At 63.7% G+C, this 23,675-nt stretch overlaps 1 protein-coding gene across 1 annotated transcript; it reads left to right on the top strand.

Moving 5' to 3' along the window:
• Positions 1 to 1,567: 1,567 nt before the first annotated feature.
• On the top strand, positions 1,568 to 22,863 carry CIITA (class II major histocompatibility complex transactivator). The gene is made up of 18 exons (XM_056107434.1): positions 1,568 to 1,691; positions 2,068 to 2,163; positions 2,658 to 2,720; positions 2,879 to 2,959; positions 3,336 to 3,383; positions 5,296 to 5,394; positions 5,888 to 6,025; positions 6,687 to 6,851; positions 7,049 to 7,123; positions 10,139 to 11,783; positions 13,746 to 13,904; positions 14,128 to 14,202; positions 16,869 to 16,949; positions 17,396 to 17,488; positions 20,276 to 20,362; positions 21,305 to 21,388; positions 21,502 to 21,585; positions 22,767 to 22,863. The coding sequence occupies exons 1-18, from the start codon at positions 1,568 to 1,570 to the stop codon at positions 22,840 to 22,842; spliced, it is 3,273 nt and encodes a 1,090-aa protein (XP_055963409.1). The 3' UTR covers positions 22,843 to 22,863.
• Positions 22,864 to 23,675: the final 812 nt, after the last annotated feature.

Genomic DNA, 23,675 nt, shown 5'->3' with positions numbered 1-23,675 from the left:
AAGGAGGGGTGCCTCTTTGCAGAGACCATTCAGATGCTTGCCTGGCCGGTGGAGAACTTGGCCTTAGTGGTTCAGCATTGTGACTTGCGACCGGCAGCTATGCCAGTGCCACCCTTGACCGTATGTTCTCCGTGGAATCGCAGGCAGCCCACTCGAGCTCCGTGACTTTAGAGGGACTTTAAGAGTGCCAGGTCGTGGAGCTACAAAATCACGCCCGATAGGAGGACCTATCAGGGTGCTCATACACACACACATTCACACAGAGGTTATCACATTCCTCCCCCTTTCCCCCTAGAGATTTCCAAGGGAGCATACCTCCACAGCAGATTTTCCACAGATTACCTCCTTCCTCGTGGATTTCTTCACTGCCTGTCCCTTCATGGTCATCATCTGATGTCGGTGGGCCCCATGGGTGACTTATGTGAAGCGGGAAGGAGAAAGACGGTCACTTTCTCCCCACCCGCCCCTGCCACCCGGGACCCAGGGTTACTGGGTTCTTGTCTCACCTCACAGAAAGGAATTTCAGGAGTAGACAAGCAGTGAAATAAATAGATTTTATTCGGAGGATTTTTAGGTGCGGAGGGGGAGGGGAAGAGAGAGAGAGAAAGAGAGAGAGTAAAGTTAGACATGAAAGCAAGAAAGTCCACATCTCAAGAGGGGAGATGCAGGCGCGCATATGCTGCCTGAGCCCATGTGGCTTACGCCCACATGGCCGAGCACATGAGTTGCCCGAGCACATGTGTCGCCCGCATCTCCCCTCTTGAGATGTGGACTTTCGTGCTTTCATGTCTAACTTTACTCTCTCTCTCTCTCTCTCTCTCTCTCTCCCTCCGCACCTAAAAATCCTCCAGATAAAATCTATTTATTTCACTGCTTTTCTACTCCTGAAATTCCTTTTTGCAAGGCGAGACAAGAACCCAGTAACCCTGGGTCCCGGGTGGCAGAGGCAGGTGGGGAGAAAGTGACCGTCTTTCTCCTTCCCGCTTCACATAAGTCATCCGTGGGGCCCACCGACATCACGAGGATGCTTGCTTTGTCCTTGTCTCCGATGTGCTTCCACGGGCAGGACGGGAACCACACACTGGGGAGGCCTTGCCCATGGCTGAGCTGGGTTGACCCTCGGCTTCCCGTAGGGTCCCCTACCCCGAGCACCACCAGGAGGGATCCCTGAGCACAGAGCCAGGAGTCAGCCCCGAGCACTGCTGGGTGTGGCCCAAAAACCACAAAAGAGAAAAAAGGAAGAAAAAGAAATCTCAGCTGTAGTCATTCACAGCAGTGCCGGACGGAGAAGTCAGTTGCCAGCTGGTGGCATCTTAGACCCCAACTTCCCCCAGTGGTGCTCTGGGTGCTCCCTGCCCCTGCTGTGCAGGTGCTCCGTGGAGGAAGAGGATGTGACGTCCGCTCCCCGCTGCCCTGAGCACAGGCGAGAGCAGAACGGGTCTCGCCTGGCCCTCCTGGCTAGGAGCTTGGGGGGGGGGGGGGGGTGTCGTTCATCGTCTGTGTCTTCCCAGCACCCCTGAGATGACAGGAAAGCATTTCCCTCTCAGGCCCCGGGCAGTACACCTCCATGGAGCTGGGGACCCTAGAGAGCAGCTACCTGGACCTCCTCAACAGCAATGCTGACCCCATGCAGCTGTACCACCTCTGTGACCACCTGGACCTGGCTGGAGAGGAGACGGACATCTGCTCAGGTGGGCTTGCTCCCCTCCCCTCCCCGGCCCGTCCCGCTCCCCGCCCGGCCCCATCCCCAAGTGGAGCCAGGAACCAGGGCCAGGCCCTGCTCTGCGCTCAGCACCACGGACAGCTCCGAGGTCCCAGCCTATCCTTCCTGGGAAGACTTTCTCCACTCTTCCCTTGGGTAGGGCGTTCGCCTTACAAGCGGCCAGCATGGCCGACCCGAGTTCGATTCCTCCGCCCCTCTCGGAGAGCCTGGCAAGCTACCGAGAGTATTCGAGATGCCAGACACAGTCACAACAAAGTCTCCAATGGAGACGTTACTGGGCCCGCTCGAGCAAATCGACAGCCAACGGGAGGGCCTTTACCTTTACCTTTACCCTTCTTCCCCAGAACCCGACAAGGACACCATCAACTGTGAGCAGCTCCATGGTCTCTTTTGTGACATAGAAGATGACGAAGAGACCAGGGAAGCTTATAACAGTATTGGTGAGGAAATGTTTGGGTCAGGAAAGGGGTGGGCGAGGCCAAGGGTCCCACCCAGCGACGCTCAGGGTTTCCTCCTGGCTCTGCACTCAGGAATCACTCCTGGCGGTGCTCAGGGGACCCAATGGGATGCTGGGAATTGAACCCGGGTCAGTTGCGTGCAAGGCAAATGCCCAGCCTGCTGTGCTATTATTCCAGCCCCTTGATACATGTGTGTGCATGTGTGTTTGCATGACTGTGCGTGCGTGTGTGTTGAGTATGCATGTGTGTGCATGGATGTGTGTGCATGAGTGTGCATGTGTGCATGCATGTGTGTGCGTGTGTGTGAGCCCGCGCACCCCTTTCACAAGAAGAAGCATCCCCTCTTTGTCCGAGCCTCCCTTGTTCCACAGACATCCACCGGGCACCTACTGTGTGCCAGCCCCCCCGGGGCCTGTCCAGGCCCGGGCCACACACGTGGGGGACCCAGCTCAAAGGTTTCACTTTGTCGTACACAGCGGACCTGGATTCCTACATCTTCCAGGACGCCCAGCCAGACAGCTGGAGCAGAGATGCCTTCAGTGAGTCTGGAGCTCCCACAGCCCTGCTTCCTTCTCTGCCCCTGGGGGGTCCACCCTGGCCCTCCCCCTGGGGGTGGCCCCCTCTGCATGCACAGGCCAAGGGGACTCCCCAGGGGCGTCCACCAGAGTGAGCGCTGGTCTCTGGCTTTGCTCTCAAGGCAAGCACATGGGCGTGGAAGACAGCGCGGGAGACAGCGGGAAGGCCCTGGAGGAGGCCGGGCAGCGGGGCCCAAAGAGATGTGAGTGACCCGTCCCCGGCTGACCCCCCATTTCCAGTGAAGTCTGTCTGCCCTGTCCGGGGTTTGCCCCCATCCCCTTCCTGGTGACCCGATGTGGGTCTCTGGGCCTGGTTACCCTGAGCCCACCCGCATTTCCTGGCTCCTCTCACCCCCAACCTCCACGTGGGCAGCAGCTGAGTAGGGCCAAGCTGGCTCTGCTGGCAGTGCTCTGTGTGACAATGAGGCCTCCTGTCCAGCCCACCCCACCTCACCCCCTCACCACACAGACAGCAGACTCTCCATGGACACCAGACCCGTGCCCTGTCCTGGGGCCCCTCCACGGGGAGGAGATCCAATTCCCCGGGGCCTGCCTGCTGACAGGATGTTCTCTCTGCAGCCTGCCCGGAGGAGGTGCTGCCCGCAGACCCCAAGCACCGGAAGCTGGGTGAGGAGGGGCGGGGCAGGAAGGATGCAGAGAGCAGCTGGGCGGGGTGGGGGCAGGGGTGCACTGCCTGTTGACCAGGGGGCAGGGAGACTTCAGGGTAGAAAAGGGACCTCTTCCAGATACGCACAAACGGACCTTTGGAAGAGCAAAGTTCAGAGAGGTGAAGCCTTTTGTCCCAGGTCACACAGCAGTGCTTCGAGACTTGAAAGCAAGACCAGGATTCCCTTCCAGGCTCTGTGGGGAGATTCTACTTCTTTTAGGAAGCTTCCCCATGCACACCCCCCCAAAAAAAACCCAGCCAGCCCCTCCCATCTTTATTTTATGTTTTTTTGTTGTTGTTGTTGGACCTGAGACCCCAGTCCCATTCCTTTCACCCCACGTCCACTGGCCCTTAGGTGTCCAGGCCCGGAGTCCTAGGACCTTCCTGCCTCCTTAGCCCCTGCCCCTGGAAACTCACCATCCCCCCATCCCAGCGGTTATTACTATAAGGGGGGGAGACCATGTGCCAAGTGAGGAACAGGGGAGGAAAGGCAGAGTCTGATGGAGGAAGCCCAGTCCCTGCCCTCAGGAAGTCCCAGCCTGATGGCAGTGCCAAGCCCTCGCCCGTGAAGACCCAGGTGGGTTGCAGGGTGTCCCTGTTTGATGAGGTGGCTCTGCCCAGGAAGACCCCGGGGGGACTCCCCAGAGCCTGGAGTTGGCAGCAGCCAGACTGAGAGGCCCAGTTCCGGGAAGGCCCCCTCCTGCCCCGGGTGCTGCTTGGGCCTCCGGAGCCCAAGGACAGGCCGCAGAGGGTGGGCGAGGCTGCAGCCAACCCTCACCCCCCGCCCCATCCTGCCCCGCCCCACTCTCCATCCAGGAAGCTGAAGGTGGCAGTGCAGGAGTAGGCTGAGGGCCTGGGGGCTGGGGGCCGAGGGTTGCGGGGCGGCTGCTGGGGTCAGCTCTGATCAACCCCACTTCACTCGGCAGAGAAGAGGCAACTCCCCCAGGACCCGCTTTCCCCGGCCCTCCCCAGACCCCGCCTCCCCAGCCCTCCCCAGGCCCCGCCTCCCCAGCCCTCCCCAGGCCCCGCCTCCCTGGCCCCGCCTCCCTGGCCCCGCCTCTTAGGCCCCTCCTCCCCAGGCCCCGCCTCTCAGGTCCCGCCTCCCCAAGGCCTGCCTCCCAGGCCCCGCCCCCTAGGCCCCGCCTCCCCAGGCCCCGCCCTCAAGCTGCACCTGCCAGGCCCCGCCTCCCCAGGCCCTGACTCTCAGGCCCCACCTCCCCAGCCCCCGCCTCCCCAGGCCCTGCCTCCCCAGGCTCCGCCCTCAGGCCCCACCTCCCAGGCCCCGCCCCCAAGGCCCCACCTCCCCAGGCCCCACCTCCCAGACTCCGCCTCCCCAGGCCCCGCCTCCCCAGGCCCCGCCTCCCCAGGCCCTGCCTCTCAGGCCCTGCCTCTCAGGCCCCGCCTCCCAGACTCCGCCTCCCCAGGCCCCGCCCTCAAGCTGCACCTCCCAGGCCCCGCCCCCAAGGCCCCACCTCCCCAGGCCCCACCTCCCAGACTCCGCCTTCCCAGGCCCTGCCCTCAAGCTGCACCTGCCAGGCCCCGCCCCCATGGCCCCGCCTCCCCAGGCCCTGACTCTCAGGCCCCACCTCCCCAGCCCCCGCCTCCCTAGGCCCTGCCTCTCAGGTCCCGCCTCCGGACCCCACCTCCTAGACTCCGCCTCCCCAGGCCCCGCCTCCCCAGGCCCCGCCCTCAGGCCCAACCTTTCAGGCCCCGCCTCCCCAGGCCCCGCCTCTCAGGTCCCACCTCCCAGGCCCCGCCTCCCCAGGCCCCGCCCCCATGGCCCCGCCTCCCCGGGCTCTCCCCCGAGCACCCCACCTGTTCCACGCAGAGATTTCTCTGATTCCCTCACAGCTGACCCACCCGTGGTGCCAGTCCCGGAGCTCCTGCCCCAGCCCCCCCTGGTCCCGCCTGGCCTGCTGAGCGAGGAGCCCGCATTTCGCCAGAGCCCACCGGAGGCCGTCCTGGTGCCAGGTGAGGACCCCCAGAGCTAGGACCCCACAGCCCCACCACCCCTGCTACCCCCGCTGCCCCGGCTAGAGCCATTCTCAGGGTCCCAGAAGGAGCCGGACCCTGTGAGCAGGGCAGGGCCCGCCTCCGGCAGCGGACACTCGGCCCTGCGCCAGCTGCAGGGCACTTCCCGTGCCACCTCTGGGGGGTCACCAAGACCCTCACGGCCGCATGCTGGGGAGAGCAGGAAGGGAATCAGGGTGCCTGGGGAGAGGGGCAGGGACCAAGCCCTGGCCTGGCGTTGCATGGCCTCCCAGCCCCCCTGGACGCTGGCCTGGGCACATTCCTGGGCATGGTTGTGGCATGAATCTGGGCTCAGCCCTGGTGGCCCCCGGGCTCAAGCAGCACCCTCAAGCCTGTCCCCTGGGCGGAGAGGCACTGGGGTGATGCTGGTAGGGTGGGGGGGGGGGAGAGGCCTCCAGGCGTCATGCCTTCGCCGCCCCTACCCCCACCGCAGTGCTCCCACTCCCCACCGACTCCCCGACGACGTGCCTGCATCTCCAAGCCGGACCCCTTCAGCTCATCCCCACGCAGCCCCAGACGTTCTGGCAGATCTCGGGGACCGGAGCAGGCACCCCCATCCTCATCTACCAAAGTGAGTGCCCTCCCCCGCAACCCACCGCCAGGCCCTTCTCGTGACCTCCCGTCCCAGAGTTCCCCCGCACCAAAGTGAGCCTCAGAGCACCCCAAGATGATTGGGGTGTGTGCCCTGCCCCGGGCTGAGTCTCTCCAGCCCCCCCACCCCGCCCTAGCACTCCAGAGCCGAGTTTCTCCTCCAGAATAAACTTCCTTTAAAAATGAGGGGCTGGAGGGGCTGTGACCCGGGTTCGATTCCCAGCATCCCATAGGGTTCCCCGAGGACCACCAGGGGTAATTCCTGAGCGCAGAGCCAGGAGGAACCCCTGTGCATCACCGGCTGTGACCCAAAAAGCAAATAAATAAATAAATAGATTTTTTTAAAAATGAGGGGCTGGAGCCATAGCACAGCGGGGAGGGCATTTGCCTTACACACGGCAGACCCAGGTTCAATCCCTGGCATCCCACACAGTCCCCCGGTCCCCTGAGCACCACCAGGAGCAATGGAGTAATTCCTGATTGCAGAGCCAGGAGGAACTCCTGATCATCGCTGGGTGTGACCCCAAAAGCCAAAAAAAAGAGAAAGTTCCCCCTCTTTGGCCCCCAGGTGTTCCCAAGCCCCCCTCTGCGCTGGAGGGGGACCGTTGTCCTCATGCCCCTCTCCCTCCCTCCCGGTGTAGGTCAGATGCCTCAGGCGGGCCGCAAAGCCCCTCCCTGCACCCCCGGCATCCAGAGCCTCCCCGAGTCCCCGGGCCGGCCAGGCTCCACCAGCCCCTTCGCTCCGTCTGCCTCCGACCTTCCGGGCCTGCCCGAGCCCACCCTGACGTCGCAGGCCCCCACCGCAGGTATTCCAGGGGCTGAGACCCTCGGGGCCCCAATGCTCAAGTGCTGGGTGGGGGGTTCAGAGAGCCCAGAGCCAGGCAGGCCTCAGGCCAGGACCTGGAGCCAGAGCAGGAGAACCTCACCCGCCGCCCCAGGGGGCCTGCGGCCTGTGGCCATCGGGGAGGGAAGAGTTGGGCAGCCCCGCCGTCCACGCTGACAGCTGTTGCTTCCCCAGAGGATGCGGCCACCCGCAGCCCCGGCCCGGCAGAGGCCAGCAAGCCCCCAACATGGTCTGGTGAGTTACGGCAGGGACCCTGCTGGGTGCCCGGGTCTGGCTCCATTCATTCATTCATTCATTTTCTCAACACTTATCCATCTTCCTTCTTCCTTTCCTCCCTCCCTCCCTCTTTTCCTCCCTCTCTCCCTTCCATCCTCCCTCCCTCCTTTTCTCCCTCCTCCCTCCCTCCCTCCCTCCCTCCCTCCTTCCTCCCTTCCTCCCTTCCTTCCTTCCTTCCTTCCTTCCTACTTTCACTTCCTTTCTCTTTCTTTCCTCCTTCCTTTCTTCTTTTCTCTCCCTCTTCTTTTTCTTTTTGACTTTTAAGTCATTCCCGGCGATACTCAGGGGTTACTCCTGGCTCTGTGCTCAGGAATCACTCCTGGCGGTGCTCAGGGGACCCTGTGGGATGCTGGGGATGGAACTTGAGCCTTGCCCACTGTACTATCTCTTTAGACCCATTCTTTATTTCCAAGCTGATTAGAGCTGTGATTTATACAGCGACCCCACCACCAGTGTCAACCTCCCTCCCCCAGTGTCCCCTGCTCCCTCCTGTGCCCTCTCCCCTCCTCCCCTCCACCCACTGCCTTGACAGACGTGTTTCAAAGATCCAGTGTTTTGGGCTGGAGAGATAGCACAGCGGGGAGGGCGTCTGCCTTGCACGCGGCCGACCCAGGTTCGATTCCCAGCATCGCATAGGGTCCCCTGAGCACCGCCAGGAGTAACTCCTGAGTGCAGAGCCAGGAGGAACCCCTGTGCATCGCCGGGTGTGACCCAAAAAGAAAAAAAAACAAAGATCCGGTGTTTGTAGTTTCAGTGTCTGTGGTTGAGTCTGTGCTTTGGGTCTAGAAGTGTACTTTCACATCACGGGTGTGACGGAGCCCTGGCCCCCTCGTTTCCCCTTCCTCTCCTTGCCTCTCCCCTAAGTTTTTTCCTTCTGTGTCCTCCTCCCTCTGCTCTGAGGCCAAGGGTGATCCAGGTGACCCCCCTGTGCTCCGGGCCATTTCCCCATCCGGTTATTTCGTGACTTCTTCCCACAGCATCCTGCTTCCTTAGCTCTCTCCGCTGTTCATTTTCTTACCTGATTCGAACATCAACTCGGCCTCTCTCCCTCAGAAAATGTCTAGGAAGGGCTGGAAAGAGAGTTTGTGGTTCAGGTGTTTGCCGCACAAGCAGCTGCCTGGCTCCGTCCCGGCACCGCCAGGGGTCACCCCTGCCCAGATCACAGAGCACAGAGTGAAAGAGAACCTCTGAGCATGGCCAGGCAACACCCAGCCCCCTACAAAAAAAAAAAAAAAAGACAAAGGTTTCTATTTATGGGCCCTCCAGAAGCCCCCAGGAGGCATTTGCCAGGCTGAGAAAAAATGGGGGGGGGGGGGAGTGAAGGAGGGAGGGGCTGGCGGATGGGGAACCAGTGGGAGAGAAGGGGAGACCGAGGAGGAATGAGGCCACGGATGAGAGTGACCCAAAAGGGGCTGGAGCCATATCACAGCAGGGAGGGCGTTTGCCTTGCATGCGGCCGATCCGGGTTCGATTCCCAGCATCCCATAGGGTCCCCTGAGCACCGCCAGGGGTGATTCCTGAGTGCAGAGACAGGAGCCAACCCTGAGCATTGCTGGGTGTGACCCAAACAGCAAAAAAAGAAGAGTGACCCAAAGGACGCCCGGCTCTGCCCCAGGGGGCTTCTGAGCACTTTTGCCATCTCCGATCTCTGGCATTGCAGCCAGCCCTGCTCTGACTCAGATGAGGAAACTGAGGAACAGGTAGTAGAGAAGACTCAGACCAATCTGTGGCAGGAGTAGGACTTGAACCCAGACACACAGGCTCCGCTCTCCTCTGACCGTTGATGGGGTGCAAGGGGGCACCCTACACTACTCCCAGGGATATGTGGCCACCTGCACCTGGCATGGACTTGGGGGCCTCCAGGTCAACCCCCATCAGCAATCAGACTGGGGGCCTTGCACATGCTCAGAGGGTCTCCCAGCACCCCCGATCTTTTTTTTTAATTTTTGGTTTTTGGGTCACACCCAGCAATGCTCAGGGGTCACTCCTAGCACTGCACTCAGGAATTACTCCTGGCGGTACTCGGGGGACCCTACAGGATGCCAGGGATCGAACCCAGGTCAGCCGCATGCAAGGCAGACGCGCTCCCCACTGTACTATCACTCACGTGCGCCCCTCCAGATGGACAGCGGGCTTGGGAGCAAAGGCAGGGATGGAGTAAGGGGGAAAAGATGAGTGAGTGTGGGGATGGATGGATGGATGGATGGATGGATGGATGGATGGATGGGAGATTGGATGAATAGATGAGCTGCTGGGTGGACAGATGGATAGATGGATGGATGGATGGATGGATGGATGGATGGATGGACGGATGGATGGACGGATGGATGGATGGATGGAAGATTGGATGAATAAATGAGCTGCTGGGTGGACAGATGGATAGATGGATGGATGGATGGATGGATGGATGGATGGATGGATGGATGATTGGGTGAATAGATGAGTTGCTGGGTGGACAGATGGATGGATGGATGGACGGACGGACGGATGGATGATTGGGTGAATAGATGAGCTGCTGGGTGGACGGACGGATGGATGGATGGATGGATGGATAGATGGATGGATGGATGGATGATTGGATGAATAGATGAGCTGCTGGGTGGACAGATGGATGGATGGATGGATGGACGAATGGATGATTGGATGAATAGAGGAGCTGCTGGGTGGACAGATGGATGGATGGATGGATGGATGGACGGACGGACGGACGGACGGATGATTGGATGAATAGATGAGCTTCTGGGTGGACGGATGGATGGATGGATGGATGGACGGATGGATGATTGGATGAATAGATGAGCTGCTGGGTGGACAGATGGATGGATGCCTGGCTAAGTGAAAGAGGCTGCTAATAAAGAAGGCCCCAGTGGACGCTGTAATCAGTAGATGAAGCAGCTGGACAGCCCCCGGGTGCCCTCCTGGAGACCAGTCCTGCCGCTCGTAACTGCCCCCCACCCCCTTTGACCCCTGCAGAGAGTGTGGAGCGGTTCCAGCGCTCGCTGCGGGACAAGTACCAGGCGGAGCCGCTGGGCCCGGAAGGCTTCCTGGTGGAGGTGGACCTGGTGAGGGCACGGCTGGAGAGGAGCAGCATCAAGAGCCAGGAGCGGGAGCTGGCCATCCTGGACTGGACCGAGCGGCAGCCGGCCCGTGGAGGGCTGGCCGCCATCCTGCTGGCCCCTGGGGCCCGCCGGCGGCCGCAGGACACGCAGGTGATCGCTGCGCTGGGCAAAGCCGGCCAGGGGAAGAGCCTGTGGGTGCGGAGCGTGGCCCGCGCCTGGGCCAGCGGCCAGTTGCCCCAGTTCGACTTCGTCTTTCTCCTCCGCGGCCACTGCCTGGACCGTCTGGGCGACCCGTGCCGCCTGCAGGACCTGCTGTCCCTCGCGGCCTCGCAGCCACTGGACGCCGAGGTCCTGGACCACGTTGTGAAGCGGCCACACCGCGTCCTGCTCATCTGGGACGCGTTCGAAGAGCTGGAAGCCCAGGACGGGCCCCCCCACGGTGCGAGTGGACACGCGTGGACGGAGCCCTGCTCGCCGCGGGTGCTGCTGGCCGGCCTCTTCCAGCGCAAGCTCCTGCGAGGTTGCACCATGTTGCTGGCCGCCCGGCCCCGCGGCCGCCTGGCCCTCAGCCTCAGCAAGGCCGACGCGCTGTTCGAGGTGGCCGGCTTCTCCGCCCGGCAGGCCGAGGCCTATGTGAGGCGCCACTGGGCGCACCGGGACAGGCCGGAGCTCCAGGACGAGGCCCTGCGGCTCCTCCACGCACACCCCTTCCTGCTCGGCCACTGCCGCATCCCCGCGGCGTGCCAGGCCGTGTGCCGGCTCGCGGAGACCCTCGTGGGGCAGGCGGAGGGGGCCCCGCTGCCCTCCACGCTCACTGGACTCTACGTGGGGCTCTTGGGCCCAGCCGTCCGCGGCAGCCCACCGGGGGCCCTGGAGGAACTGGCCAGGCTGGCCTGGGAGCTGGGCCGCCAGCACCACAGCACCCTGCGGGCCGAGCAGCTCCCGTCGGCCGAGCTCAGGGCCTGGGCAGGGGCTGCGGGGCTCCTGCAGCCGGTGCCGGGCTCCCACGAGGCTGAGCTGGCCTTCCCCAGCCTCCTCATGCAGTGCTTCCTGGCGGCCGTGTGGCTGGCCCGGAGCCCCCACGTCAAGGACAAGGAGCTGCCGCAGTACCTGGCCTTGACGCCCAGGAAGAAGAGACCCTACGACAACTGGCTGGAGGCCGTGCCCCGCTTCCTGGCCGGGCTGGTCTTCCAGCCGCCCGCCCACGGCCTGGCCGCACTGGTGGGGCCCGTGGCGGCCACCGTGAGCGGCAGGAAGCAGAAGATGCTGAGCCGGTACCTGAAACGCCTGCAGCCCGGGCTGCTGCCAGCCGGGCGGCTGCTGGAGCTCCTGCACTGTGCCCACGAGGCGGAGGACCCCGGCCTCTGGGAGCACGCCCTGCACGGGCTCCCCGCCCACCTCGGCTTCCCAGGCACCCGCCTGGCGCCCCCCGATGTGCACGTGCTGGCCCGGGCCCTGAAGGCCGCCGGCCGTGATTTCACCCTGGACATCCGCAGCACGGGCATTGACCCCCCGGGCCTGGCCACCCTCGTGGGACTCAGCTGCGTCTCCTGTGTCAGGTGGGGGCAGGAGCCCGCCAGAGGGTCTCAGGGCCGTCGGGGGGCTCGAGGGACACCCTCCCTTTCCAAGACGGGGCGGGCGAGGCTCAGAGAAGGGGACGGCGGCTGGTCCAGGGTCCCACAGGCTGGGAGGGGCAGTCTTATCCTCTCCACCCCAGTCAAGGGTGAGCGACCCGGGTTCTAATTCGTTTTCCATCTTCTCATCAAGCCCGTTTTCTTTCTTTCTTTCTTTCTTTCTTTCTTTCTTTCTTTCTTTCTTTCTTTCCTTCCTTCTTTCTTTCTTTCTTCCTTCCTTCCTTCCTTTCTCTCTCTCTCTCTCTCTCTCTTTTTTTTTGGGTCACACCCGGCGATGCTTAGGGGTTACTCCTGGCTCTGCACTCAGGAATTACTCCTGGTGGTGCTCGGGGGACCATATGGGATGCTGGGAATCGAACCCGGGTCAGCCTCGTGCAAGGCAAACGCCCTCCCCGCTGTGCTATTGCTCCAGCCCCTTCTTCCTTTTTTTTCTTTTCATGGTTAGATCCAGGCCTCCCGGCCACTGTCCCAAAGGACTGAGCTTTCATGCAAGGGGCCTGGAAATTGCCGATACCTCAGGGTCTCCAAGCACTGCTGGAGCACAGAGCCAGGAGCAGCTGCGAGCACTGCCGGAATTGGCACACACGCAAAAGTTTTTTTTTTGTTTTTTTTTTTTTTTGCTTTTTGCTTTTTGGCGATCCTCAGGGGTTACTTCTAGCTTTGTAACTCAGGAATCACTCCTGACGGTGCTCAGGAGACCATATGGGATGTTGGAAATTGAACCTGGGTCGGCCGCGTGCAAGGCAAACCCCTCCCCGCTGTGCTGTTGCTCCAGCCCCCCACATGTAAAAGTTTTTTTGTTTTTGTTTTAAGAAAATAGACCAGGGTCAGAGGGACAGTACAGTGTTCAGGGCACTGGCTTTGCACGCAGCTGACCTGGGTTCAATGCTTGGCATCCCATAGGGTCCACTGGGCCTGCCAGGAGTGATCCCTGAGCATCGCCAGGTGTGGCTGCCAACCCCTGCCCCCTCTCTCTCTCACACACACACACACACACACACACACAATGAAGGCCAAAGCCTCCCTCAGGCCTCCCTGCCTCCCTCCTCTCTGTTCTAATGTACTTTATAGCCAACCCCTGGGTCATCCTCCAGAACTTGACTCTGACCTATCCCAACCCTGCTTGACCCTCCAGGGCCCCTTCCTGCTCCCAGTGGGAGATCCTTCACCTTCTGGGTTCAGTGAAGTCCCACAATCCGCTCGGTCACCTCGCCCCCGTCTTTAAAGTAGAGGCAGGTGGACCTGCCCCAGGACCCGCTTTAGCCAGGCCGGGGAACCCGGCACCACCACCGCGGTGGCTCAATCAAGACTTAGCAGTGAGGGCCGGAGAGATAGCCCAGTGGGGAGAGCGCCGAACTTGAACACAGCCCACCCAGGTTCCGTCCCCCTGGGGCCTCTTGAGCCCCACCAGGAGTGATTCCGGAGTGCAGAGAGCACAGAGCCAGGAGTAAGCCCTAAGCACTGCTGGGGTTTAGAATTTATTTATTTATTTATTTTGCTTTTTGTTTCACACCCGGCAATGCACAGGGGTTCCTCCTGGCTCGGCACTCAAGAGTTACTCCTGGCGGTGCTCAGGGGACCCTATGGGATGCTGGGAATCGAACCCAGGTCGGCCGCGTGCAAGGCAGACGCCCTACCCGCTGTGCTATCTCTCCAGCCCTGGGGTTTAGAATTTAGCACTGAGCTTCCTGGTAGCCAGAGCAACAACAGCAAAACGAAAAAGAAAAGAAAAGGAAAAGGGAAAGACAGTCTCTGGGGAGCAGGGAGGTGGAGGGGGCGGAAAGGAAGGGAGAGGGAGGGAGAGGGACGGGAGTGGTCCTGGAGGGCTTCCTGCAGGAAGCGGGGCTGGCCCTCCACCACTCTCACTCTGAGGCCCTCCCTCCCCAGGGCTGCCTTGAGCGACGCGGTGGCGCTGTGGCGGTCTCTGCGGCAGCAGGGACAGACCGGGCTGCTGCGGGCGGCAGAGGACAAATTCACCATCGAACCCTTCAAGGTCGAGTCCCCGAAGGACGTGGAGGACCTGATCGACCTCGTGCAGCTGCAGAGGTGAGGGGGGGTGGGGGCCGGCGTTCAGGGGTCCTGCCCTGCTGCCCCCGGGGCTCAGAGGCGCTTGGTCCAGCCTTGGCCCGGCTGCTCCGTCGTGGGTGGTGCCCGGGCCGTGCTCTGACCCCCGTGCCGTGCCGCCACACCGGGGAGAGGGGTCTCGGGGAGGCCGTTGGGCTCAGAGGCAGCAGGACCCCGACCCCCACTAACGCCGCCGTTCCTGCAGGGCCCGAGGGACCCCCGGGGACGCCGAGCCAGGGGAGCTCCCGGCTGTCCGGGGCCTGAGGAAGCTGGAGTTTGCGTAAGTCGGGGGGTGCCTGCTCGGGGTGCCACACGCCGTCCTCTTCAGCAGCACCGGGTGGGCGCCCCCAGAATCATCCCTCCCCTGCCACCCCACCACTCGGGCGGGGAGAGGGCAAGCATGGGCAGGCTGGGGGAGCTTCCCGGAGGAGGTAACTGAAGAGCCAAGTGGCAGAGAAGGCGTCAGCCTGGGGTGCGTGGGAGGCCGCAGGAGAGAGAAGGTTCTCCCGGGGGTGGGGCTCGGTCTTTGGAGGACACTGCCCGCACACCCCACGGACACACCACCTGTCCCCCGTGCCCACTCGTGTGTGTGTCCACGGCCAGCCGGAGGGTTTTCTGGCACAACTACCCCCTCCAGGCTGACCTCTGCCCCCCCCCCCAGAGCAGGGGTGCCCAGGCCCTCCCGCCTGAGGCTCAGAACAGGGGCTCTCCCTCAAGGGACGCCCGGGAGCTTCCTAGCCTGGGCAGCCGAGCACCCCAGCCGAGCACCCCAGCCGAGCACCCCCGGGCTGGGGACGGTGCCGATTTCTGCCCTGAGCGTCGTGCAGGGAAAGCCTCAGTCGCCCCCCTGTGGCCAGAGCTGCCAAAGATGGGGGGGAGGGCACAGCAGCGGGGGCCTGGGGGCCCAGGCTGGCCCCGGTGACCGAGAGGGGCAACACCCAGCTCGTGCGCCCCAGGGGGCAGCAGTGAAGCTCGGGATGCGGGTGGGACACCTACACCCCTGAGCCTGGGGAGCCCCTCTGGGGATCATCACCAGCCCCCGCACACAGGTGCAGGCGCGTAGGTGGCACGTCTCTCTGTCTGTACGTACGTCTGTCTGTCTGTCTGTCTGCCTGTCCATCGTCTGTCGGTCTGTCCATCCGCCTGCCTGTCCATCCGTCTGTCTGTCCATCTGTCTGTCTGTCCATCTGTCTACCCGGCAGTCTGTCGGTCCGTCTGTCTTTCCACCCATCATCTGTCTGTCCATCCGTCCATCTGTCTGTCTGCCCGACTGGCTGTCTGGCTGGCTGTCTGCCCGTCCATCTGTCTGCCCGGCTGTCTGTCCCTCCATCTGTCTGTCTATCCGTCTGTCCATCCGTCTTTCTGTTCGTCTGACTATCTGTCTGTCTGTCCATCTGTCCGTCTGTCTGTTCACCTGTCGTCGTCTGTCTGTCTGTCCGTCCGTCTGTGCATCTGTCCGCTGAGCCCAGCTCTGGGTCTGACAAAGACAAAGGTTGAATTTGCGTTTGGCGCTTCTTGGGGCTCTGCAGTCTCCTAGCAAGACGGAGCCGGGAGCCTCGGCCGGTGTGTGCCGCGCACCCTCTGACTGAGCCCCTGGGGGCTCGGGATCACCCCCAGTTCACACTTGGAAGAACCGGGGGGCCCTGGGAGGCCCGGTCCCTTGCGCAAGGTCCACAGCTCACTCCCCGTGCTGTCTGTCCCTCCCGATCCAATGCCCCCACCCCCCCCCACATGACCCAGCAGAACCCACACGTTTCTTATTCGGGACGGAAACCAGCACGCAGCAGCTGCGCAGGGGAAGCGGCAGGGACAGTCGGACCCTCGCGGAACCCTCAGGCTGGGTTATCTTCAGCTTGAAGAGCCCCGAGCTCAGGGTGGCAGCGCCTGTGGGGTGGAACGGCCCGGAATGGGGAGGGGGGCGCCGGCCAGCTAGAGCACAGAGCCCCAGTGAGGATGCCAGGAAGAGGCAGGGAGGTGCTCTGAGGGGAGCCGGGAGCCCAGGGCCGCCTCTGCCGCCCCCCCACCGGGCGCCCCCTGCACCAGGTTCAGCCGCTCGCACCCCGTGGGGGCTCGGCTGGTCACCAGGGTCCTCCCTGATCGGTGCCCACCCCGGGCTCACCCCACTTCCTGCCACGTTCTTTCCAGGCTCCGAGACACAGTTGGGCCTTGGGGGCTGCCACGATGCTGCTGCCAGATGTTCCCGCCCCCCGCCCCTCCCCACGTCCTTGCACCCCCAATAGTGCTCACGGGGGCCCTCTCAGCCGCAACCCCGCATCCTTAGCTCCTGCCCACACTCCTGCCCGCGTCTTGGCTCTCTGGCTTGTCCTCTGCCCCCCTGCTCCGCCAAGGCCACGCGTGTCCTTCATTTACATTAGATCCGCCCCCATGGTGGCACCCAGGGCCTCTCCCCGGGCCCCTCGGTTGGCACTCTGGGCCAGTGGTCAGGCGCAGCAGGGCTTGGGGTGCACGGGCACTGCCCTGGGCGGTACTGGAGGTGGCGGGCGGTGGCGGGGACACATCTCGGGCCAGACCCGCCTCCCCCATCCCTGAGACCCAGAAAGGCCAGCACAGCTGGTGCCTGGACAGAAGGCAGTTCAGGGGGCGTCGCCAACCCCCACGCCAGAGCCCACCAGCCTTCCCCTGTCTGTGCACTCTCAGCCCAGGCGGCTGGTGCTCTGTGCCTCAGTTTCCCCTCCTGTCAGAGGGCTCTGAGCTCAGATCTGCGGAGCTCTGCCCCCACCCCGACTCCTGGGACCGGGGCCAGCCTGTGGGCCCGCTTTTCTGGGGTGTCAGTGAGAATCAGCCCCCCACTGGAGATGAAGCTAGTTAGTTTGGGGGCCTTGGAGGGGAGGGGGGTGGGCAGGCATGGGGCATGGAAAGGGGCCTCGGCCTCTCTGCTCTGCCCGTCCCGCCCGGGGCCTTGACTGTCTCTTCTCTGTCTCCCAGGCTGGGCCCCGTGCGGGGTCCCCAGGCCTTCCCCAGACTGGTCGGGATCCTGGAGGCCTTCTCCTCCCTTCGGTACCTGGAGTGAGTAGGACGCCCGGGACCCCAGCCCTGCCCCTGGCCTCTGCCCCCTCCCCTGCCACCCTCCCCGTCTCTCCCGCCCGAGGGGGACCCCCACAGTGAAAACACTGACCTTTCCTGTGGCGAACGTTGAACTCTGCCCACTCAGGGACACCCCCCCCCCATCCACAGCCCCCAGAGGCATGGGAGGCAGCAGCCCCTGGGAAGTTGGGTCCTCAGAGGCTCAGGAAGTTGTCCAAATTCATGGAACTCTCCAGAAACGGTTCTGGGACTCGAGTCCCTCGGGAGTTTGAACCTGGTCTCCTAGTTGGCCGACTGTGGCTGCCCAGCCTCGGCGGAGACTTGTTCCCGTGAGCCTGGTGGGTGTGGGAGGGTGCGGGGACGAGGGCGGGAGACTGTCTCTGGGGCACTGGCTGATGTGTCCCTGGACCGTCTCGTTCAAACCACAGCCTGGACTCGCTGAGTGAGAACAAGATCGGGGACGATGGAGTCACTCTGCTCTCGGCCGCCTTCCCCCGGCTGAAGGCCCTGGAGACGCTCAAGTGAGTGGGTCTGCCCTTCCGCTCTCTCCCTCCCGTTCACACGTCCACTCGTCCACTCAGCCGCTGGCCTAGTTGTGATCCAGGTGATCCTCCCTCGTCCGGTCACCCCTGCCGCCGTTCACTCGTTCCTGCCACCCATTCCATCATCCATCCATCCACTCACCCACCCACCCAGCCATCACTCACTCATTGATCTGTCCACTCGTTACTTATCCAGTCACCCATCCATTGACCCAAGCATTCGCCGAGTTATCCATCCGTTCATTCATTCATTCATTCATTCATTCATTCATCCGCCCAATCCTCCACAACGAACAGCGACGTGCTTTTCTGCCAAGCCAGGCAAAGTCCTCAGAGTCTGTCCAATTTCTCCGTGGCTCCACCGAAACAGTCCCCGGATTCGCCACGACTCACTTAGGGATACTCCCGATTTATCACACTCTGGGGCGGAACTTCTCTGCCTCTTCCCTGCCCGGCCCCCATCCTGGCCTCCTTTCTTTCCTGCGACCCACTGGGGTGATTTGCACCCGCACCCCCCTTGGAATGTCCTGGGGTCCTAGACCTCTCGTCCCTCTCCTTTCCCTCGCTTCCCTGCTCACGTCCATGTTTATTGAGCACCTACTGTGCGCTTCACACTGACTGAACCCCAGTGCGAGCCCAGGGGTCCTCGGACTCCCAGCTCCTGCCCATGCCTCGCAGCTCCTGTAAGAGGAGCGTTTCCCAGCTGGCTGTGGGGCAGGAAGTGTAGGTAGGAAAGGAGCACTCCCCTCACCGTGCTCCCCTCGCTGTGCTTCCCCTCGCTGTGCTCCCCCAACCATGCTCCCCCTCAATGCGTTTCCCCACCCATGCTCCCCTCTGCGTGCCCCCTCACTGTACTCCCATCGCTATGCTCCCCTTACTGTGCTCCTTCTGCTGTGCTCCCCCACCATGCTCCCCTGGCTGGGCTACCCTCCCCATACTCTCCTCACTGTGCTCTCCTCACTGTGCTCCCCCTCACCATGCCCCCTCACCGTGCTCCCTTGTTGTACTCCCCCTCACCGTGCTCCCCTAGCTGTGCTCCCCCTCACCATGCCTCTCATTGTGCTCCCCTAGCTGTGCTCCCCCTCATCATGCCCCTCACCATGCCCCTCACCATGCTCCCTTGTTGTACTCCCCCTCACCGTGCTCCCCTCACTATGCTCCCTCTCACCATGTCCTGTCACTGTGCCCCTTACCGTGCTCCCTTTGCTGTGCCCCTCACCGTGCTCCCCCTCATCATGCCCTCTCACCGTGCCCCCTCACTGTGCTCCCCTTACTGTGCTCCCCCTCCCCATGCCCCCTCATCATGCCCCCTCACTGTGCCCCTCACCATACTCTCATTGCTGTGCTCACCCTCACCATGCCCCCTCATCGTGCTCCCTCATCGTGCTCCCCTTGCTGTGCTCCCCCTCACCATGCCCCTCACCGTGCTCCCCTAGCTGTGCTCTCCCTCACCATGCCCCATCGTGCTCCCCTTGCTGTGCTCCCCCTCACTGTGCTCCTCCTCACCATGCCCCTCACCGTGCTCCCCTAGCTGTGCTCCCCCTCACCATGCCTCTCATCGTGCTCCCCTAGCTGTGCTCCCCCTCACCATGCCCCTCACCGTGCTCCCCTCACTATGCTCCCCCTCACCATGCCCCTCACCATGCCCCTTATCGTGCTCCCCTAGCTGTGCTCCTCCTCACCATGCCCCTCACCATGCTCCCCTAGCTGTGCTCCCCCTCGCCACGCCCCTCACCGTGCTCCCCTAGCTGTGCTCTCCCTCACCATGCCCCATCGTGCTCCCCTTGCTGTGCTCCCCCTCACTGTGCTCCTCCTCACCATGCCCCTCACCATGCTCCCCTAGCTGTGCTCCCCCTCACCATGCCCCTTATCGTGCTCCCCTAGCTGTGCTCCCCCTCGCCACGCCCCTCACCGTGCTCCCCTAGCTGTGCTCCCCCTCGCCACGCCCCTCACCGTGCTCCCCTAGCTGTGCTCCCCCTCGCCACGCCCCTCACCGTGCTCCCCTAGCTGTGCTCCCCCTCGCCACGCCCCTCACCGTGCTCCCCTAGCTGTGCTCCCCCTCGCCACGCCCCTCACCGTGCTCCCCTAGCTGTGCTCCCCCTCGCCACGCCCCTCACCGTGCTCCCCTAGCTGTGCTCCCCCTCGCCACGCCCCTCACCGTGCTCCCCTAGCTGTGCTCCCCTCGCCACGCCCCTCACCGTGCTCCCCTAGCTGTGCTCCCCTCGCCACGCCCCTCACCGTGCTCCCCTAGCTGTGCTCCCCCTCGCCACGCCCCTCACCGTGCTCCCCTAGCTGTGCTCCCCTCGCCACGCCCCTCACCGTGCTCCCCTAGCTGTGCTCCCCTCGCCACGCCCCTCACCGTGCTCCCCTAGCTGTGCTCCTCCTCACCATGCCCCTCACCGTGCTCCCCTAGCTGTGCTCCCCCTCGCCACGCCCCTCACTGTGCTCCCCTAGCTGTGCTCCCCTCGCCACGCCCCTCACCGTGCTCCCCTAGCTGTGCTCCCCTCGCCACGCCCCTCACCGTGCTCCCCTAGCTGTGCTCCCCTCGCCACGCCCCTCACCGTGCTCCCCTAGCTGTGCTCCTCCTCACCATGCCCCTCACCGTGCTCCCCTAGCTGTGCTCCCCCTCGCCACGCCCCTCACTGTGCTCCCCTAGCTGTGCTCCCCTCGCCACGCCCCTCACCGTGCTCCCCTAGCTGTGCTCCCCCTCGCCACGCCCCTCACCGTGCCCCCTTCTCACCACACCTCCTCCCCATGACCCCACAGCCTGTCCCAGAACAGCATCACCGACGTGGGCGCCTGCAAGCTGGCGGAGGCGCTGCCCGCCCTGGCCGCCTCCCTTCTCAGGCTGAGGTGAGCAGGCCCCTCCCGCCAGGGGTCGGGGTGGGGATGCTGAGACTAGCCGGGGGTGCACCCCCCACCCCCAGGGTCGGCGATGCCCCGGCAAGAAGCGGATAGCGGGGCCCGGGGGGGGCACTTGGCCCAGTCGCTTGGTCATCCTGAGCACGTTTCGTCGGCTGGAAAACGCCTCTGTCCCCGTGGCCTGGGGACGGCGCCGGCCACGTTCCCAGGGACCAGCCGGTGAGCGTTTCTGGGGTCCCCAGCACTGGGGTCTCGGCTGGTCCTGCAGGGCCTACACTGCCACTTCCTGGCGCTGTGGCACAACACCTCTTGCCTTCAGGGCTTCCCACCCTGTTTTACTGTCGGGGCCCAGGACTTGGACCCGATCCGATCCGGCCTGGATCCTCCCGGCTCCCTCTGCTTGCCCCCGCGGTCCTAGCTCGGACCTGGGACGGAGTCGCGGCCAAATCACAGCCCTGAAATTAGAGCCAGCTTGGCCGTCGGGTGCCCGGGACCCCTGAGCCCCTGCCGCTGGCCTCCAGGCAGGCTGGCCCCGTGTACTCTGGGTTGCTCTGTCCCCTCTACGCCTTGGACTGGCCCCAGGCCCCCCGGGAGCTGACCATAACCACAGCTAAGCCTTTAGTTCGGCCCTGGCACTATATGACCCCCAGGGCACCGGCCAGGTGTGCCCCCCTCCCCAAATACACACAGACCTCGCCCACCCCCGGGCTCCTCCCCACCATGTCCCTAGAACGTCCATGTCCCAAGCGGGAGGGAAGTGGCCGTGAAGGCACCCCGGGCCGGAACCTGGGCCAGAGTGTCCCCTCCTCTGGGTCCAGCCGCCTTCCAACACCCACGGCCTGACCCAGGAGAATGGCAGCCCGGAGAAGGGGGCGGTGAGCCCAGCTGGGTGGGGTCCCCACGCACCCCGAGCCTGACCTCGCTCTCCGGCAGCTTGTACAATAACTGCATCTGCGACAAGGGAGCTCAGAGCCTAGCCCACGTGCTGCCCGAGATGGGGACCCTCCAGGAGCTGGAGTGAGTTGGTCGGGGAGGGGGAGGCTGGGGAGGGGGGCTGCGGGGTGGCGCCGGGTCTCCCGCTGACCTCGGGCTAGGGCTGGCGGGTCCTGAGCACAGGCCTCTGTCCCCAGTGTCCAGTACAACAAGTTCACAGCGTCGGGCGCGCAGCAGCTGGCCGCCAGCCTGAAGAAGAGCCCGCAGGTGAAGAGGCTGGCGTAAGTCGTGGCCACCAGGGCGCGCGGGCCAGCATCCCTCCCCACCCAAAACTACTTGGCTGCATCCTCGTTTGCTTTGGCATGCGGGGGGCTTTGCCCCCTGAGCCAGCAGCCCGGCCCCTCCCTCAACACGTTTTAACGACAAAATTGGCAATTGGTGACGCTTTACACTCACCTGGTTTTCCGACCACCATGAGTCTGAGGCCTAATATCACACTTGGCTCTGTTCCAAAGTAGTTTTTAACTTTTTCTTTTTGGGTCCCACCCAGCGATGCACAGGGGTCCCTCCTGGCCTAGCACTCGCGAATGACTCCTGGCGGTGCTCAGGGGACCCCATGGGATGCTGGGAATCGAACCCGGGCTGGCTGTGTGCCAGGCAAATGCCCTCCCTGCTCTGCTATCACTCCAGGTCTCTTCCTCCCTCCCTCCCTCCCTCCCTCCCTTCCTTCCTTCCTTCTCTCCTTTCCCTCCTTCCCTCCCTCCCTCCCTCCCTCCCTTCCTTCCTTCTCTCCTTTCCCTCCTTCCCTCCCTCCCTCCCTCCCTTCCTCCCTCCCTCCCTCCCTTCCTCCCTCCCTCCCTCTCTCCCTTCCTTCCTTCCTTCCTTCCTTCCTTCTCTCCTTTCCCTCCTTCCCTCTCTCCCTCCCTCCCTCCTTCCCGCCTTCCCTTTTTGGGTCCCACCCAGCGATGCTCAGGGGTCCCTCCTGGCCTAGCACTCGCGACTGACTCCTGGCGGTGCTCAGGGGACCCCATGGGATGCTGGGAATCGAACCCGGGTGGGCTGTGTGCAAGGCAAATGCCCTCCCCGCTGTGCTAGGGCTCCAGTTCCTCCAAAGTGCTTCCATATGCCGAACCCTTGGATTCTGCTAAGGGCCTGACTCTCAATCGGCCCCTTCGCAACGATGAGGAGAATGAAGCACTGAGAGGTTGATTCATCTTTTTGAGGCCACACAGCAAAAGGCAGCAAAGGGGGGCCAGGGAGATAGATAGAACTAGTGGGTAAGGCATTCAGCTTGTGTGCAGTCCATCTGGATTCACTGCCCAGCACGCCACGCCCTGCCAGGTGTGTCCCACCCCCCCAAAAGTAAACATCAGACGCAGAACTCAGGACCCGGGTTCTCTGTCACGTGAGCAGGGATCGGGGACCCCACTCCCCACGGCCCTCTCTCTCTCCCCCCCTGCAGGCTGTGGACACCCACCATCCCATTCGGTGTCCATGAGCACTTGCAACTGCTGGACTCCCGGATCAGCCTGAGGTGACCCCAGCAGGACAGGGATGAGGTGAGTGGGTGCTGGGGAGGGGGGACCTTGGGGGCCTGGGGTCTGGGGTCTCACACCCAGACACAGTGGCAGGGGCAGCAGGTGGAAGCCGGGGGACCCTCCCCAGAACCCAGGTCACCCGGGGCCTCCTCGCCCCTGAGCTGTGTGGGCCTGAGGGTCCCCACATGGGCGGCCTGGCGGGGGGGACACGGGGGCTACACACGCCCCACCCCCCACTCTGGGCCGCTCTTCCCTGGAAGGCTCGAGGCCCTTCCCGTGGCCACTTCCGCCCGGGACCCTGGGGGCTCCCTGCTGGTGGGCAGAGCAGGGGCTGGGCACCCCCAGCCTCCCTCCAGGGGCCCAGACACTGTCCCCCCAAACTCCGTGCCGCTGCCTCTGTCCTCCCGGCCCTTCCCTGCTCAGTCTCAGCCCCCGCCCCCGGCAGGGGATGTTCAGCTGCCCCCACCCCTTCCTTCATGACAGCCCCCTCCCCCCCCCAGCATCTCCTCTGTGGATGGAGCACGCGGGACCTTGAGCTGGTTGATGCCGCCGACTCCGCTGCTCGCGACCCTAGCGCCCGGCCCTGCGCCCTCAGGGCACCTGCCAGGCGCAGGAAGGGCCCAGTCTGGTTCTGTCGCCTGCGGCCCAGATGGACAGATGGATGGACGACGGACAGATGGATCGGTGGATGACTGGACGGCCACCTGGTGGCCAAGGCAACCCTTTCCAGGTGCCCCGAGGCTTTGCCTGAAGCTGGGGGCCAGGCAGGAGCTGGCCAGGGATGGCGCCAGCCCAACTGGGCATGCTCGGCTCCGGGGACCCCCCTGGGGACT

Source organism: Sorex fumeus, unplaced genomic scaffold (genome assembly GCF_029834395.1).
Source record: "Sorex fumeus unplaced genomic scaffold, SorFum_2.1 ptg000165l, whole genome shotgun sequence".
NCBI lineage: Eukaryota > Metazoa > Chordata > Mammalia > Eulipotyphla > Soricidae > Sorex > Sorex fumeus.
The sequence above is the reverse complement of the archived record's forward strand: the minus strand, read 5'-3'. Positions and strand labels throughout refer to the sequence as shown.